The sequence below is a fragment of the Callospermophilus lateralis genome, chromosome 6 (genome assembly GCF_048772815.1).
Source record: "Callospermophilus lateralis isolate mCalLat2 chromosome 6, mCalLat2.hap1, whole genome shotgun sequence".
Classification (NCBI taxonomy): domain Eukaryota; kingdom Metazoa; phylum Chordata; class Mammalia; order Rodentia; family Sciuridae; genus Callospermophilus; species Callospermophilus lateralis.
Window position 1 is genome coordinate 10,254,330 of NC_135310.1, and position 15,851 is coordinate 10,270,180.

Genomic DNA, 15,851 nt, shown 5'->3' on the forward strand with positions numbered 1-15,851 from the left:
TCCACTTTCAGCCACGATGGAGTAGCAGAGGCCAGTTTACCCTCTAGCCCACCTCAAAGAAAAACCCACCCCAATATGTGCAAAGTGCTTTCAGACACTGGACAACAAGCAGTGCAGGACTTTCATCACCAGGAGGAGAAACAAACTAGGCAGTCCCTGCAGTGGGCTTCCAGAGCTCAGGGGTCTCACTGGTTGACACATCACAGTGGGGAGTCCCATGTGGCTAGAATTTGAAGGGCAGAATACGGGAGAAAGAGAGACACAGAGGGGACTGTCTTGGTCATTCATGCTGCTATAACAAAACACCATAACCAGGCGGCTTCGAAACAAACATCGACCTCTCTCAGAGCTGGAGACGGGGAAGCCAAGGTCCAGGGACCAGCGGATTCTGGGTGCGGTGAGGCCTGTTCTTCATGGATGGCTACCTCCTGCTGGTCCTCGCATGGCAGAAGGAGCAAACTGGCTTCCAAGGCCTATTTTATAAAGGAAGTCCATTTGTGAAGGCTCTGGGGTGTGTGAACGTGCGCCTGAGAGCCAGGCCGTCAGCAAGCATGGCAGTGTCCCGAGACTGCAGAGGCCCCTGGAGAGACCAGCTGAGTGCTGTAAGGTATCCACGTAAGGAGATGGGGGCACAGAGACACAGCCACCAAACCACATGCCCGAGCTCACACGGGGCTGAAGTAGGACAGGCAGTCCCAGCCAGAGCAGGAGGACATGCTAATTTAGGGCATCTGACAGGATTCTCAGAAAGGCGTCACCCAACAGGGAACTGAGTAAGTTTTAACACCAGTGCTCTGATGCCACTTTATGCATTTTAAAGCAAACCCAAGCTCTGCACCATGGAACAGCGATTCCCCGTTTCTCCCTCCCCAGCCTGGGTGTCCACCTTCCCTGTCCCGTGACTCTGACCACTCTGAATACCTTAGGTAGGTGGCATGGGACAGTAGCTGTCCTTTCATAACTGGCTTACCTCACCTGGAATGTCATCAAAAATTCCAGCACAAAGTGTCTCATTTCCTTTTAAGGGATTTTAGTCTACTTTCATAATACACTCTTCCATTTTAGACTCCTTGCCTTTCGGTGGGTTCTATGATCCCTCTGAAGAAGACGAGGACTAGTTGTATTGAGGAAGGGGTCGCACACAGCCCGTGAGTGGCCTTGGCTGGAAGGTCTCCTTCCACAGCTAAGGTGCACTGTGGCCCGTGCTGGGCAGATCTGCATGGCTTCTTTCCTGCCATGAGCTTGGTATGCGCTCATTCTGCCTCAGCATGTGCCTCACAAGGACCTGCCAGCCCCACGCTCTCCCTGTTCCCGCAGGGAAGGAACGGAATGCTCTGCCCACAGAGGACAGGAGCCTGGCCGGAGGGTCGGGGCCTACAGGTGCAGTTCATGTTGTTCCCTCTCCTGCGTGGGGAAGGCCTTCTCCTACTCAGGACCTGTAGGTGGACCATGCCAACCTTGACGCCGGCCCATCACTCAGTGGGTTGACCTTCTGGGATGCCACTTTGGGAAGGCCACTGTCACTTGCCCCACATGCAGACCAGACTTTCACCAGGCCTTTCCAAATGCTCATCTATTTGTCCAGTCAAGATTTATGAAAGTCGTTACTGTATGATGGTAGTTCTAAGAAATCTAAAGATAAGTCATTAAAAATCAAACCAAATAAGAATCCCCTAAGAGAAGAAAATACACACCATAACATTAAAACTCTGCCCTGTGAAGGAGACCCTTCCAAGTGTCCGCTTTCGAGGGCTTGAATTTCCTGCCACTCTGGGAACACCCCACGCCATTGCCATCTTCCTGGGTAAGTCTCCATTTTCTGGGCCCCTTTCTCATACCAATGAGCTCAGGACACCTGGAGGACACCGTGTCCCACAGCTCCCCATGCCACGATGAGATGCTGCCAGGGACGATCACAGACCCAAGGCTAAATTTCTGATTTGTGCCACAGGAAATTATGCCTGGAGAGAGCCTTCATTACCTGGACCATTTTTGGCAGCTGGAATAAGAACAAAATCAAGAACAACCCCCGCCCCCCAAACAAACAAACAAACCACTCACTAAAACACCAAGGAGTATTTTGAAAAAATTTGCTTTGAGAATTTACTGTACAGTTTTTAAACAATTTATTTATATGTTGGCTTCTACATGCTTACATTTGTGTAAAATATTTATACATATTCTTTACAGTTTGTACATATATTAAATGGCTGTATCATAAACACTGTTCTATGGGATTTTATAGGGAAAAGTCAGGTGGGGAGAATTACTTATAAACAGTGACAGACCCGTGATGTTGGAGAGCGGGAGGTTCTCAGGTGACTACTGTCCTCATCTACTGCTTTGGTTTCTCCTGTTTTTGCTGCTGACTTTCCGTTTCTGTAATCACTGGGTCAGAGCAGGGATGGTGGCAGATGAGGTGGTAAGGCAACAGTGGAGCGAGCGGCCTGCGGGTGCTAATCAGCGGTCAGCAGGTCGAGACCTTTTTGCCTGGTGCCCTTAATGAAAGTATCAGTGACCAGGAAGGCTGGACAGTCAAAACAGGTGTCGCTCGGGCTTCTCATCAGCACCTTCTTGCACACTGGGCATGCTGCCGTCCATCTCAGTCCCCAAACTGTCCCATTTGGTGGGGAGGGGCTAGGCACTAAACTCTGGTTTCCATCTTTTCAGAGAACCTTGACTGGCCTCCTATCCACATGGCAATCACGTGGCACCTCAGGCCATCCCAGGACTTCTTCCCTCTGATGGCAAGTGGAGGGACAGGAGTGGGAGGGGCGGCAGCTCTGGAGAATGCTCTCCCCCAGTGCTCCTGGGCACAGGAGTCAGAATGGCCACCAGCCCGGGGCTAAAGCCTTTTTAAAAGGTCTTTCAGCCTTTCTGCTGTATTCTTTCTAGCATAAACACGCCTCACCCAGGATCAGGAAGCAGGGCACAGAGGGAGCACTGTCTTCCACGGAAGAGCAGCAGGCAGGTGCACTTGCTGTGTGCCCACTGTGCCCACCAAGGGGACACGAGATGGCCCCTACAGCACATGCAGGGCGAGGTGCCCAGAGCCCTGGGCTCTCTCCCTCCTGACACAGAAGCACTGGCGCAGTGAAGGGTGTGCGGATCTTCCTGAACAGACAGGAACCCCAGAGGACCAAGGAGTTATAAAAATATATAAACATGTGTCTTTTTATTCTGGAATATTTCATATTTTTAAGAAAGCAATTAGTAATTAATTATCTGACATTGGGTAAGAACCGGAAGATCATGGGTAATGTATAAATTACGATTATATGTAAAATATCAGTGGGGAGCCCCTAATTCTCCATTCAAAAATCCTAATAAATTTAAGTTCTTTTCAAAAATAGAGACAATTTCCATTGGTTTAAATAATGAATGTAGAAATAAACAAAAAAAGACCAACCCTAAATAATAGTGCATTCAGGCTGGTTAATAGAGAAAACAGCTTTTTCCAACTCTTATTTCTTTTTGGTTTTCTTTCTTTTTTTCTGATGATGGAGAAAAAAAATAAACTTTGAACTGCATTGCCCCAAGTCAGAAGGAAGCACTTCGGAGTTTTCTTCATGTTCCGCTCTGTTCTACATAACCGGAAAGCGGCTGAGGGCCTGCCTCAGCTTTTCTGCAATCTGGTGAAAAAACAAAGCAATTCCGAGATATTACCCCATGATGATGTCACAGCACACTACCGTTACAACTCTCACAAGTAAACACCACAAACTTGCCGGCTCCTTCAACTGATCTCAGCTCTGCCTCTTCTGACCCTTCTCAGCCTGCTCCTCCACAGCCGGCTGCTGCTGCCAGTGTGGCTGTGTTCTAACAGGAGCCAGAGGCAAAGACCCGCAGCCCCAGTTAGGAGAAGGTGTGACACCATCACAGGCCCAGTTTGCTGTGCCGAGGAGGCGCTAGCAAGCTCTCTCTAGGCACACGGCCCACCCCAGTTATTCCCACACACGCCACAGACAAGCAGGAAGCAAGTGATGCACAGCTCTGTGTCAGTAGCCTGCCACGGGAGACTGGCGTTTTGGACAGTATGAGCCCAAAGATGACACATGAATGGATGTGAGCTGAGGGCTGCCCTGTCACAGTCCCCGATCACACAGAATGCAGAGAGATGAGGCAGGGCCCAATGGTCAATATAAGACTACAGAACTTGTCTTCTGATGTCTAAGCTCCATTTACATGAAAAGATCTATTTTTTCCATGTTCTGCTAACCAAAACATTACAGAAGCATGAGAGTTTACGTTTTCATTGTAATTTTCTAAATGAAAATATTTAAGGTTTTGCTCTTTTGATTTCCTGTAGAGAATCCTTTGGTCCACTCTGAACACCTGGGTCACACACAAAGGCTGCCTTTGGTCTCATTTCCCAGCTGAGAGGATGAAGTCTCTGGCAACAGGGTGACCTCATCTCATTCAGCACTGTCCCTGTGCACAAAGGCACAGAAAGGCTGGGAGGAGGTTCGGGAAGCTGTGCAGTCAGGACTTCTTGGGCCTTCAAAACTAGCATCCAGTGCTTCTTCTTCAGAAGAAACCCTTTTTAACTCAATGTTACCCAAAGAGGAAAGGGCAGATGGAATTAAAAGAGGTTAAAAAAAAAAAACCTGTTCAAAACTTACCCCTTTTGGTTTATTACTTAGGATTAAAGAATACAAACAGATTGACTTTATAAGGCCAAAGCTAGTTACCTGCAAGCTCTCCTCTCAGGGCACAGGTGCAAAAGGCACTGAAAGGGGTCCCACTTACTGTTTCATAGAACTGTACTTGCTGCTCCAGGTACAGGCGGATGACGCTGTTGTAATCATAGATCCGGTTACTGTGGAAGTGATTCATCTCAGCTACAACCCAAACCAAGACAGCTGTTAGTTTCCATCCCCCCAAGAATTCAAATGACTACACCTGGTTTCTCCACTCAGTCATGACTCATCATCAACTGGACCTGATCTGGCTGGCTTCTGAGCAGTTCCTGGCACATCATCCTGCACAGAGGCTAGAAAAACCGGCTGCACAGTCAGAGGCAAACACCACCTTCCAGTACATGGATGCTTTTCATTGATTTGCATGTTAAATCCCACGAACCCACTTCCGCATCCATCCAGACACTTTCATCCACCATCCACCAAAACACAGAAGCCTCCATTTGCTGCTCCTGTCTGTTCACACATGGCTCTAAAAGTGAACCAATATCTTCTACTTACTACCAGTCAAACTATGCCTAGGATGATTCCTCCAGATCCTTTTTGCCCTCCACGGTCCTGGGGCACAAAGGTTATACACCGCTAAATGCCAGGCTTCGGAATTTAATAGAGCAGTATGATATTAAGGATTATAAAAAGAACCTTCAGTGTCTCTAAGAAGTAACACAACATGTAGGTTTAATCAAGCTGCTGAAAGGGGCATTAGTGAGAAATTAAATATCGCAGCTTTTCTTTAACACTGGGATCCGGCAAGCAAGGGGCTCTTGTTTATTTAACTGCTATTTATATTTGGAGTTCTCTCCAGCAAGGGGAATGTCTACTTTGTCGGGATGGCCCTCCACCAACTACTCATAACCTTTCTCCTTACCTTGCAAAGCATAAGACATGGTGCCGACTCGCTTCACCATGGTCTGCTTGTCCTGTGGAGTGATTTTACTAGTTGCAACTAGCTTATCACTTTCTTTTACTTTTTCTATTGCTCCCTGAAAATGCAATGATATTGGTAAGATAAATTGAAAGGGATTAGTCATTAGTTTTAAAAAAAATGCAACAACGTTGGGGCTAGGGTGGTGGCTCAGTGGTAGAGTGCTCGCCTAGCATGCATGAGGCACTGGATTCAATCCTCAGTACCACATAAAAACAAAATAATGTATCCACCTAAAACTACAGATACACAAATAAATATTTTTAAAAATGCAACAATGTTAACATATTCTACAAGGGACTTGCCACAAGTGGGAACATGTGTCCACCAGTAAGAACAGAGGCAAGCATCTAAATTTAATTTCCCTGAAAGAGAAAAGACTGCTATTCCTGAAAAATGTAACTAAGCTAAAATTTATCATTTTTATGCTACAACAAAAGAGAAAAACCACACAGCACACCATCTCTGTATTATTTATAAGCCACAGGCATTTCAAGAGTAGTGCACAACAGGAAAACTGGCATTCCCAGCAGCTTTGGGAAGCCCGAGGGAGCTGCCGTGTAGTACCTGCACACGGGGCTTTCTCTGTCTCTTCTTCCATGAAACAAGGTTTATAAGCTGGCACTTGCATCTGCTGCCTGAAAGGCTTAGCTTTATTCTGATTTTTGTAAGGGAGAATGAATAAATTTAAACTAATATTTAGATGGTAGAAGTTGTAAAGGCTGCCAAACATCTCTCACTCCAGTGTCACTGCCCTGCTTGTTGTTTAGGGCTATCTGGGAGGGAAAATGCCATACTACTGCCCAAATCAGCCTCCATGCCTAGAACTCCAAGCCTGTCAGGGCAAATTCCTATGAGAAGCAAATTGTTCTCAGTTTTACACTAAATTGTCTGAAGTTGTACAAAAGCCTATTAACCCATGCTTCCCCTTCACAAGATTTAAATGGTAAAGCATAAAGCAGAATGCTACATGCCACAGCTGGTAAAATTCTCATGACTGAGGTAACCTGGATTTTGAAAGAGGAAAAATTAACCAGAATTAAAAATGTGAGGTCACCCAATCCAATTTTTATTTAGAAATCTTTTTTTTTTCTTTCAAATATACCTTTAATTCTAGTTGGGAATCGTTAACAAGTTTAGAAATCTTTATGATGGGAATTAGCATTTCTTATTAATAAGGACAACCCTGTCAGATGGCATTGCCAGGCTGTGTGTGTGTCTGCCCCCGAAGCCCTCTCCTTTGTGCCTGTGGCCAGATTACCTTGTGAGCACCAATGATATCTGGGAAGCAGCCAAGGAAGCCTTTATACTCGTGATTGCATTCCATGAGGAAGTGGAGATCTTTCCTGGGCTGTAACAAGAGATTGGCTGGTTGTTACTGGCAGAGAAATTAAAAAAAAAATCAAGGAAAAGAAACTAGTATATGAGGACCATGCCAACCAGATCCTCCACACATAGCCAAGTCACTGCACGTGAGGCATTCAGACTACTTTTCCTAACAGAAAATAATCCCCCAAACTACTGCACTCTGACTCACATGTAGTAAAGGATAAAACAGCATACAATTTTTAGGTTGCTTTGTAAAATTAGATATTTTGTGGTGATCCAAAATAAAACACTGTGAGGGAAAAATTCTCGCTAATAGATTGTTTTTCCAGGTGTGGTGGTGCACCCTGTAATCTCAGGGACTTGCTAGGACAGCAAATTCAAGGCCAACCTCAGCAACTTAGCAGGCCCCTAAGCAACTTAGTGAGACCCTGTTTCAAAATTAAAAAAATTAAAAAAGACTGTAGATGTGACTCAGTGGTAAAGTACCCTGGGTCCAATCCCCAGTACCGAGGGAAAAATGCAAAACAAAAAAACTGTATGTTTTATATGCAGACAAATAAATTGTTATAGTTTAATATCTTTATTTTTAGCAGAAAATATACAAATATTATTTAAAAACCTGGTAATCTTCTTAAGTGGCAATTTTTAAGTGATTCTATATTTTTTGAATTTATATATATGAGTGTATAGATATACTCCCCCACTCCCCCCCCGTACTGAGTATTCTACCCAGGGCCTGTGCATGCCAGCCAAGTGCTCCGCCACTGAGCTACACCCCTACCTCACCCAGCAGCTCACCCACCAACTTTAAAGATAAGGATCCTTTAAAAGACAGGGACGATACTAATGCACACCTAAGAAAGAAATTGCTCTGACATGTGTGACCCACCAGGGGGTGATCCTGGGCAGCTCAGAGCAAGCTGGCTTTTGAACCAGGAAGCAAAGAAGGCCCTCATGGAAGACAGGTGCCCTGTTTGTCATCTAAGGCTCTTCTCCCTGCCCCGCTTTTTTCCCTTGCTAAATTACTCAGGCTGCCCTTGAACTTACCATCTTCCCACCTCAGGCCCCAAGTGGCTGGGATTGCAGGTGCCGCACCACCATGGCTGGCCTAATGGTAATTTTTAAAAGCTATGTTACTTACAATTTTAAAGTTGATATTTTTATGAGTATTAGCAAAAGAGCTACTGACTGCTTCAGTGTGTATGCGCGCGTGTGTATGTGCATGTGTGTATATGTGGCATAATATATTTCAAGAGCCATCTGAATTTTTTTTTAAATTCAGAGATGTGAAACAATTTATATGATTATTCCCCTTAAAAACTGTTATCTGTAAAAAAAAAAAAAAAAGGAAATTGTTATTTATTAGAATTTTCAGTGGTTCAAAGGTGTGTTCTGGGGATGGGGACTGTGGCAAGTGCTTTTTAAGATATATTAGCTATGAGGAACTGGGGCCGTGGCTGAGGGGCAGAGCGCTTGCCTAGCATGTGAGGCACTGGGTTTGATCCTCAGCACCACATATAGATAAATAAAAAATAAAGGTACATTAACAACTAAAAAATATTTAAAAAGAAATATATTAGCTATGAAATCCTCAGAACCACAGAAGGTAGGCACTACCAAGGCCCTTTAACACATGAGGAGACCAAGACACAGCAAGTCTAGGTAAGAGTCCTGGCAGTGCTGAGCCAGTGCTCTCCCCCATATGCCACCATCCTTTGAAGGCCAAGCACGGCTCAGAGCTATCAATACTGGAAGGCATTCATTTGGACTGTTTTTTTTGTGTGTGTGTGTGCTCAGGACAGAATCCGGGGCCTCACACATGCTAAACAGATGATCTACCACTGATCTCAACTTCCTTTAGATTTTTGGATGACATATTTTATCTATCCACTTTGGCTTAACCTAAGAAACACTGTGTCAGTGGGCTGGAGATGTCGCTCAGTGGAAGCACTGGCTAGCTCATGCAAGGCCCTGGATTTCTGGCCCCAGCACTGCAGAACAAACAGAAGCCCCATTCCCCTACAGTTAACAAAGACACTTAGAAGCAGAAAAGAAACGGCTATTTGGATTTGCCGTACAATAAGTCTTAAATCTGTGCATTAGAAAGCAAAAAACTCTTCCCTGGGATCATGTGATCATGCAGTACCTGTTCTGCCACAAGACTGGCGATCTCCTCGTAAGTCTTTCCTGCTTCTGTTATTGCGTCATTGAGATCTGCTTCACCTGAAAAGGATTATAGTGACTGGAAGTTATACATATTTACTTTTGATTTTCTTCAAAATCTCATTGGTAAATTTTAATGTAGGAAATACCAAATACTCGCAAAACAATATCAATCTTGTGATTCCTTAGCACTAGCGCCCAGCTTCCCAACTGGAAGCTTAAGGTCAACATTTCCTATGTACACTCTCCACTCCTGTCACACAATCCACCTGGAAACTGTACCTAAAAGATAAGGACCCTTTGAAAAACAGGACAATACCACTGCACTCCACCGCACATGAAGAAAAGACCATCACTCTGACAGGCGTGACCCTCCAGTGGGTGCTCCAGGCAGCTCAGGGCAAGCTGACTTTTGAACCAGGATGAGAAGAAGATGCGGAAGACAGGCCTGTGTCTGTCATGGAGGCCTCTTCTTCCTGCCCCCCCTTTTATTCCTTGCAAAGTTCTTTTCATGGGGTGCTGAGGATCACGGGTCCCACACCTGGGTGCTGCTGATTGCATCTCTGCAGTGAAACTTAACACGTTCCTGTTCCTGCCTTCACTTCACACTGGCCATAAGGTCTGGAGGCTTGACCAGATTTAGATGCACGTTTTCCAGTTATTTCTAGTTTTCACAATGTTGGAGGCCACAAATGTTGTTGTCTATGTCTTTTACTTTAGTATGGATTTACAAAATGGTGCTCTTCTATTTAATTATTCATTCTTTTTTTTAATATTTATTTTTTAGGTGTAGATGGACACAACACAATGCCTTTATTTTTATGTGGTGCTAGGCAAGCACTCTACCGCTGAGCCACAATCCCATCCCCTAATTATTCATTCTTTATTAGCTGAAACTTCTGTTAACTTTCCTTTATCAATTTTTTGGTGATCAAAGAAAGGCCTTTTAAGTGAATAGCAGGGAAAACTGTGTTCTTCAAAAGATGGAAAATATATCAAGAGCTCATAGTAATATTTCCAATTCAAGATTAGAACTCAAGAGTTTTTTTAACTTTGTTTTAAACTTTGATTTTTATTTTAAAAATCTTAGTTGCTAATAACAATAACATAATTAGATATCTGGCTTGCCCTACACTATGTAAATATAGCTTTAGAAGTTTTATAATATTAATACCAATATCTTATCGCTTATTAGTGGATTAGCGAAAGTAACTAATTCTTTTGCAGTCTTTAAGACCTTAGGCATCTTCTGTAGGTCGAACAGTCACTGCCTTCACCTCAATGAACCAGGTCACATGTTTTTTTTTTTTTTCTTTCTTTTTTTTTTAGTTATAGGTGAACACAATATCTTTGTTTTTTAATTTTTTTAATGTGGTGCTGAGGATTGAACCCAGTGCCTCATGCATGCTAGGTGAGCGCTGTACCTCTGAGCTATAACCCCTGCCCACATGTTTTGTTTCTGACTCTAAGGGATTTCTTTTTCATTTTGATTTAAACTGGTTTTCTAATAATTGTGTTAAACAATGTTTTTTTCAAAGTCAAATCTACAAAAGGAGTCATCATCAGAGCCTTGCTTCTGTATCTGTCCTTCTCCTCCTCCACAGATAATCATTTACAATTTTTTATTGATTACATTTCCATATGATAATAAGAATATGGACTATTTCACGGGTCAGTCGACCACACGCACTGCTGAGAGAGCAGGGTGAGCGTGTCTGCTCTAGCCAGAGGCCTCCTTAGGAATGGGCTGCAGAGACGGTAATCACAAGAGCACAGGGCGCAGTGCTGCTCCAGGACACCACGCTCGGCAATACTGACCTTCACTGTCCTTTGAGATGGAAGAAGTTTGTCAGGATGAACTTGAACAGTTCTTTAAAAATAGTAACTAGTAAACTAAATGACATTCAATGTAAAACATATTGAGTACTTTTTTTTTTTTTAAAGAGAGAGAGAGAGGAGGGAGGGAGGGAGGGAGGGAGAGAGAGAGGGAGAGAGGGAGAGAGAGAGAGAGAGAGAGAGAGAGAGAGAGAATTTTAATATTTATTTTTTAGTTATCGGCGGATACAACATCTTTGTTTGTATGTGGTGTTGAGGATCAAACCCGGGCCGCACGCATGCCAGGCAAGCACGCTACCACTTAAGCCACTCCCCAGCCCTATTGAGTACTTTTTAATACTTGAAAATACCATTTGCAGGATGACTATCTAATAATGTGTTATTAGATAACATGACAAGGACAGTACAGAAAATACGGAGGAATCATTGTGCAGCTCATTCTGGGGCATTCAAGAGATGAGCACCTGGACAGTGGCAGTGCCTGACGCCCCCTCCTACTGCCCACCTTCACTACCTGGAGGTGGCCTCAGCCCTCCTCCCACCTGCGCCTTCTAGTCTTCCTTTCTGCTTTTGGTTAGCTACATTTTCTTTCTTCTATGTTGGTTCAGGTTAAAATTATAGAGATGGTAAGGCTCCAGAGAATCTGATCTGTCTCAAGAAAAACACAGTGGGTTCCAGCATATTTTTAAGAGAATGAGTTATTTGTAGTATAACGTCATCAAGGAACTTCTTTAGAAATCACTTTCTAGTTTACCGTCTTTTCTTCCCCCTCTTTAAAAACTTTTGCTCAGTTATCTGCACCTCTATTACTACTGTCATACCAATGAACAATGAGTGATATTCTCATCTCCTCCAGAATCAGGGAGGAGGGAACAGCCAACTGCTATTTGAAAACCCTATGATTGTTCTGAATGGTTTCTAAGTTTTCTATGTGACTTCAAATGACTAGAGATCCAAAATCTGGGCACATGTATTGTATAACCCGGCCCAAAGCAAACTCTGAATTCACACCTAGGAGAACTGTTAGGCTTCCACTACCAGTTAGGGCATGGATGACAGCAAGGGACTGCCAATTTCACCATGGTAACAAGATACCAAAGGAAAAAAGTCCTGCTTTTCCTTAGTCACTGATGCATGGCAGGAATGATGAAATCCAAACGAGCCACATTCTGAAAGTGGTGAGCTTGTCCATTCTCGGCCTCAGAAGTTCTGACACAGGATGACATGGGGACCAACAAGTGACTTCCAGCATCGCAGACGGCTCCCACCTGGTCCCACACTGCAGCACCTCAAAGGTAACAGGGTGCCTGTACATCTGCCCAGGAACCACCCCACTCGTGGTTCTGGTCTTGGTGCCTCCACTGGCCACTGGTCAACTAGGCCAAGGCACTTTTCTCATAGGCTTCTCGTTGAGGCGAACTGGACCTGAGGCTCCTTCCAGTCTAAGTGCCGATTATAAGATGGAGAAGTCAGGCCAACAAGAACTACTCATATGTGGGAGCCCTCAATCTTATATTCTGATGACAGACCCATTTCTTGTTTCTGCAAACATTTAGAAAATGACATCCAAAGCCCTGTCCTGTCTAGTATCGGATTAGCTTCCTGGGGAGGTACCAATTCTAACACTGAGTTACCCACGTGGCGAGAGGAGACACTCAAATTCAATAGGTGCCCTGGCTGACCAATGCTTTTTTTTTTTCCTTTTTATAAAGGAAACTCACAAGTGCTGCCAAGGTATGAGGGCAAGGACTCCATCTGCCACAGTCAGCACATATCTGTGCAGGAGAAGCTGAAAACGATTATGAAGAGATACAAGGCGGGCTGGGGATGTGGCTCAAGCGGCAGCGCGCTCGCCTGGCATGCGTGTGGCCCGGGTTCGATCCTCAGCACCACATACAAAAACAAAGATGTTGTGTCCGCCGAAGACTAAAAAATAAATATTAAAAAAAATAATAAAAAAAAGAGATATAAGGCAACAGATTTATTACTTAAATATGGTTCCTTGAAAGGCCCTGATGAAACCTGGCTTTTTCAACAGGAAGCCTTGACGAGGTTTGGCACAGAGATGCAGTAAGGGTGGACTGCTGGCTGCCACAGTTACCTATCACATTAAGTGAAGGAGCCACACCTGACAGCAAAGGCAGGGAGCCAAGCTGGCAAGAAAAGACCGGAGTAACAGCCCCTCACTCTTCTCCAGAGCCAGGAGGTGAGGCTGCACAGGCCTGTGCATGTGGCCTGGCCAAGTGGACATCAGGGACAGCAGTGCTCACTGCCACACTGCTGTCTGCCTGCCAAATCCTGAGGGGTGACAGGTCTGGATAAGACCCTGAAAGAGGGTTTTCTCTCAACTGCGGAAGCCGAAAGAGCTGATCTCAAAGTGGAAGACAGCAGAACTGGGGTCGCTAGAGGTCAGGGATGATGGGGATAGGAGGCTGGATAACAGGAAGTGAAACCCCAAGAGGAACAGGTTCTACAGTTCCACAGCACAGCAGGCAACCCCAGTACACAACAGCCTATTATATATTTTATGCAGAACTCAAGAGAGCAGCACATAAGAAATGATAAAAGTGGAAAGGCTAGCTGCCGGCTTCACATCGCACACTGCATACACTGCGTACACGCAACGAGTCACCACACTGTATTCCATAGGTGGGTACAATTATTATGTATTGATTAAAAAAAATACAAAATAAATAAATAAAGATGTACCTTGATAACCGCTGGAACTAAACACTGTTGCTAAGCTCTGCAAGGCTTTTCCTATCTTCTGATATTCCTTGGGTAATGCTGAAGGAGAATGAAAGAATCAATTGTTAACTAGTCCTCCAAGTAAACGGAAATGGGGTTCAACTTTTTTCTAATAGTAATTATTTTATAACAAAAGACATTTGATGTGATTCAAAACAGTCTATATTCTTTAATAAAGCACTGATACATGTTAGGCAAGCACTCTACCATGAGCTAAAGCCCCAGCCCTTTTTAAATTTTAAAAAGGCCCCACTGAGTTGGCCAGGCTGGACAACTTGGGACCCTCCTGCCTCAGTCTCCTGAGTTGCTGGGATTACAGGCATGTACCATGGTGCTCAACTTGTTATTTATGTTTAATTCATGTTCGATTAAGAGTGGATGCTATTATTACCAACCACCCCACTTTCTCATCCACTGAATGAAACACAGTGAAAACCAAGCTCACCTGAATGACTTCTGGTTTACAAAGCACCTTCACATACATCATGGAACTGAGTTGTCACAAGAACCCCCACCAGGGGTAGAGATGTCCCCATGTGAAGGAAAATAAGGTACAGACAACCTAACTGATGAGCCCAAGGCTATATGCAGACCAATTACCAACCAATCACACAACAACTGAGAGGAAGAAGTGTGGCAGAACAAGGCAGTCAGAACCATGGGACTGGGGACTGAGAGCTGTCTCCTCACCAACTGGCCCTAAGCCTCCTCCTTAAGCTGGGAGACACTAGGATTTGAGGATCTTTCCAGAGCATCTCCAAAAAAGTCTCCGTATCATAGGCTGCTCTGTCCCCTCGCATGCGCCTATGGCCTTTGAGGGAACCTGTTTGAGCAGCAGGTTATTAGGACACTCGGAACCAAACTATGTTAGCTCAGTCAACCTTAAGAACCTGTTCACCTTGGTGCTTCTGCCTCTCCCTGGGCTCAAAGACACTGCCAGGTGCTTGACCCCATGGGGGTTTCGTGTTAAAGCCAGTATCTCCAATTTCATACATCTGTTCCTATGGCCTAACAGGGCTTGGAGCTGACCAGCCAGCAAATGTAAAAAATTTAATTCTCTAAAAGAAACCACAATCCCAGATTTGTCTGATATTCTTAAAAATTTAAGATCTGCATTCACTTTAAAAAAACGTTTTCAAAGGGCACATAGATTTAAGTGGTTTGTTTTGATGACCTTCTAATAGCTAACAAATCTATTACTTTAAAAACTGATTTCCTAAAATGCATCTAGGCCACCCAGTTTTAAAAACAGAATATTACCAATGACTTTTAAAATCAATTTGTGTTCCCCTTCCCAACTCAATGTCCTTCTGACCATGAATTTTTGCTTGTCTTTCATTTGTTTTTTTCCTAATTCATACATACCTAAAAAATATATGGCTTACTTTGACATGTTCTGATAATATGTGAATTCCAATGTACTGTGAGTATTCCATGGCTTGTTTTGTTTATTTTGCTTTGTGAGATTCTTCTATGTTGATAAAAAGAGCAGCTGTGGTTCACAGGACACTGTATCATTGGAATACATCATAAATGAACTGTTGTTGCCAGTTTTTACCTGGAACCATGTGAAATCAGTTTTTTTTTTTTTTTTTTTTTTACCCTGGAACCATGTGAAATTAGTTCTGTAGATTAAAAGTGTTTAGTTTCAGTTATTTAATATAGTTTGATACAAACAATGCTGCTGCAAACATTTGTGTATATTTCTCTTTATGCCTATGTGAAAACTTTTCTTGACTGGGAAGAAGTGGAATTTCCAATTTCAACACACTAGCATCTTGAACTTACTACATCATGTCAAACTGTTTTCCAAAATTACTATTCCTCCTATATCCCTATCATAGAAGGATAAATGTTCCCACTGCTTCACAATGTTAAAAATACAGAGTATGTTTTTTTTTCCTTTGCAAAATGGGACAAACTGGAAGATGTACAATTATATTTCATCATGTTTTTAATTTTTGTTTTCCTGAACAGTGATAAGGTTGAGTATCTTAAAAACAAAACAAAACTGAATTTCTTCATTTATATTTTAGAGAAGAGCGTCCCTGGAAACCTGTCAGGCTTTGACCAAAGAGCTGCAGAATTCTGGATGTAGGAAAATGGCCCCGCTGGGTGACAGTTCCCACCAAAGCTCCAAGAGGAAGAGG

General features: G+C 43.7%; 1 protein-coding gene across 2 annotated transcripts in view; it reads right to left on the reverse strand.

The window, feature by feature from the left end:
- Positions 1-3,160: 3,160 nt before the first annotated feature.
- Positions 3,161-15,851, reverse strand: part of Snx9 (sorting nexin 9) — a 66,097-nt gene continuing 53,406 nt past the window's right edge. For both annotated transcript variants that reach the window (XM_076858087.1, XM_076858088.1), the window contains 6 exons: positions 13,663-13,740; positions 9,101-9,177; positions 6,887-6,976; positions 5,569-5,683; positions 4,750-4,841; positions 3,161-3,632 (listed from right to left, as the gene is read on the reverse strand). In XM_076858087.1, coding sequence (XP_076714202.1) covers positions 3,585-3,632; positions 4,750-4,841; positions 5,569-5,683; positions 6,887-6,976; positions 9,101-9,177; positions 13,663-13,740 — 500 coding nt within the window. In that variant the 3' untranslated portion in view covers positions 3,161-3,584. The remainder of the gene's footprint in view (positions 3,633-4,749; positions 4,842-5,568; positions 5,684-6,886; positions 6,977-9,100; positions 9,178-13,662; positions 13,741-15,851) is intronic.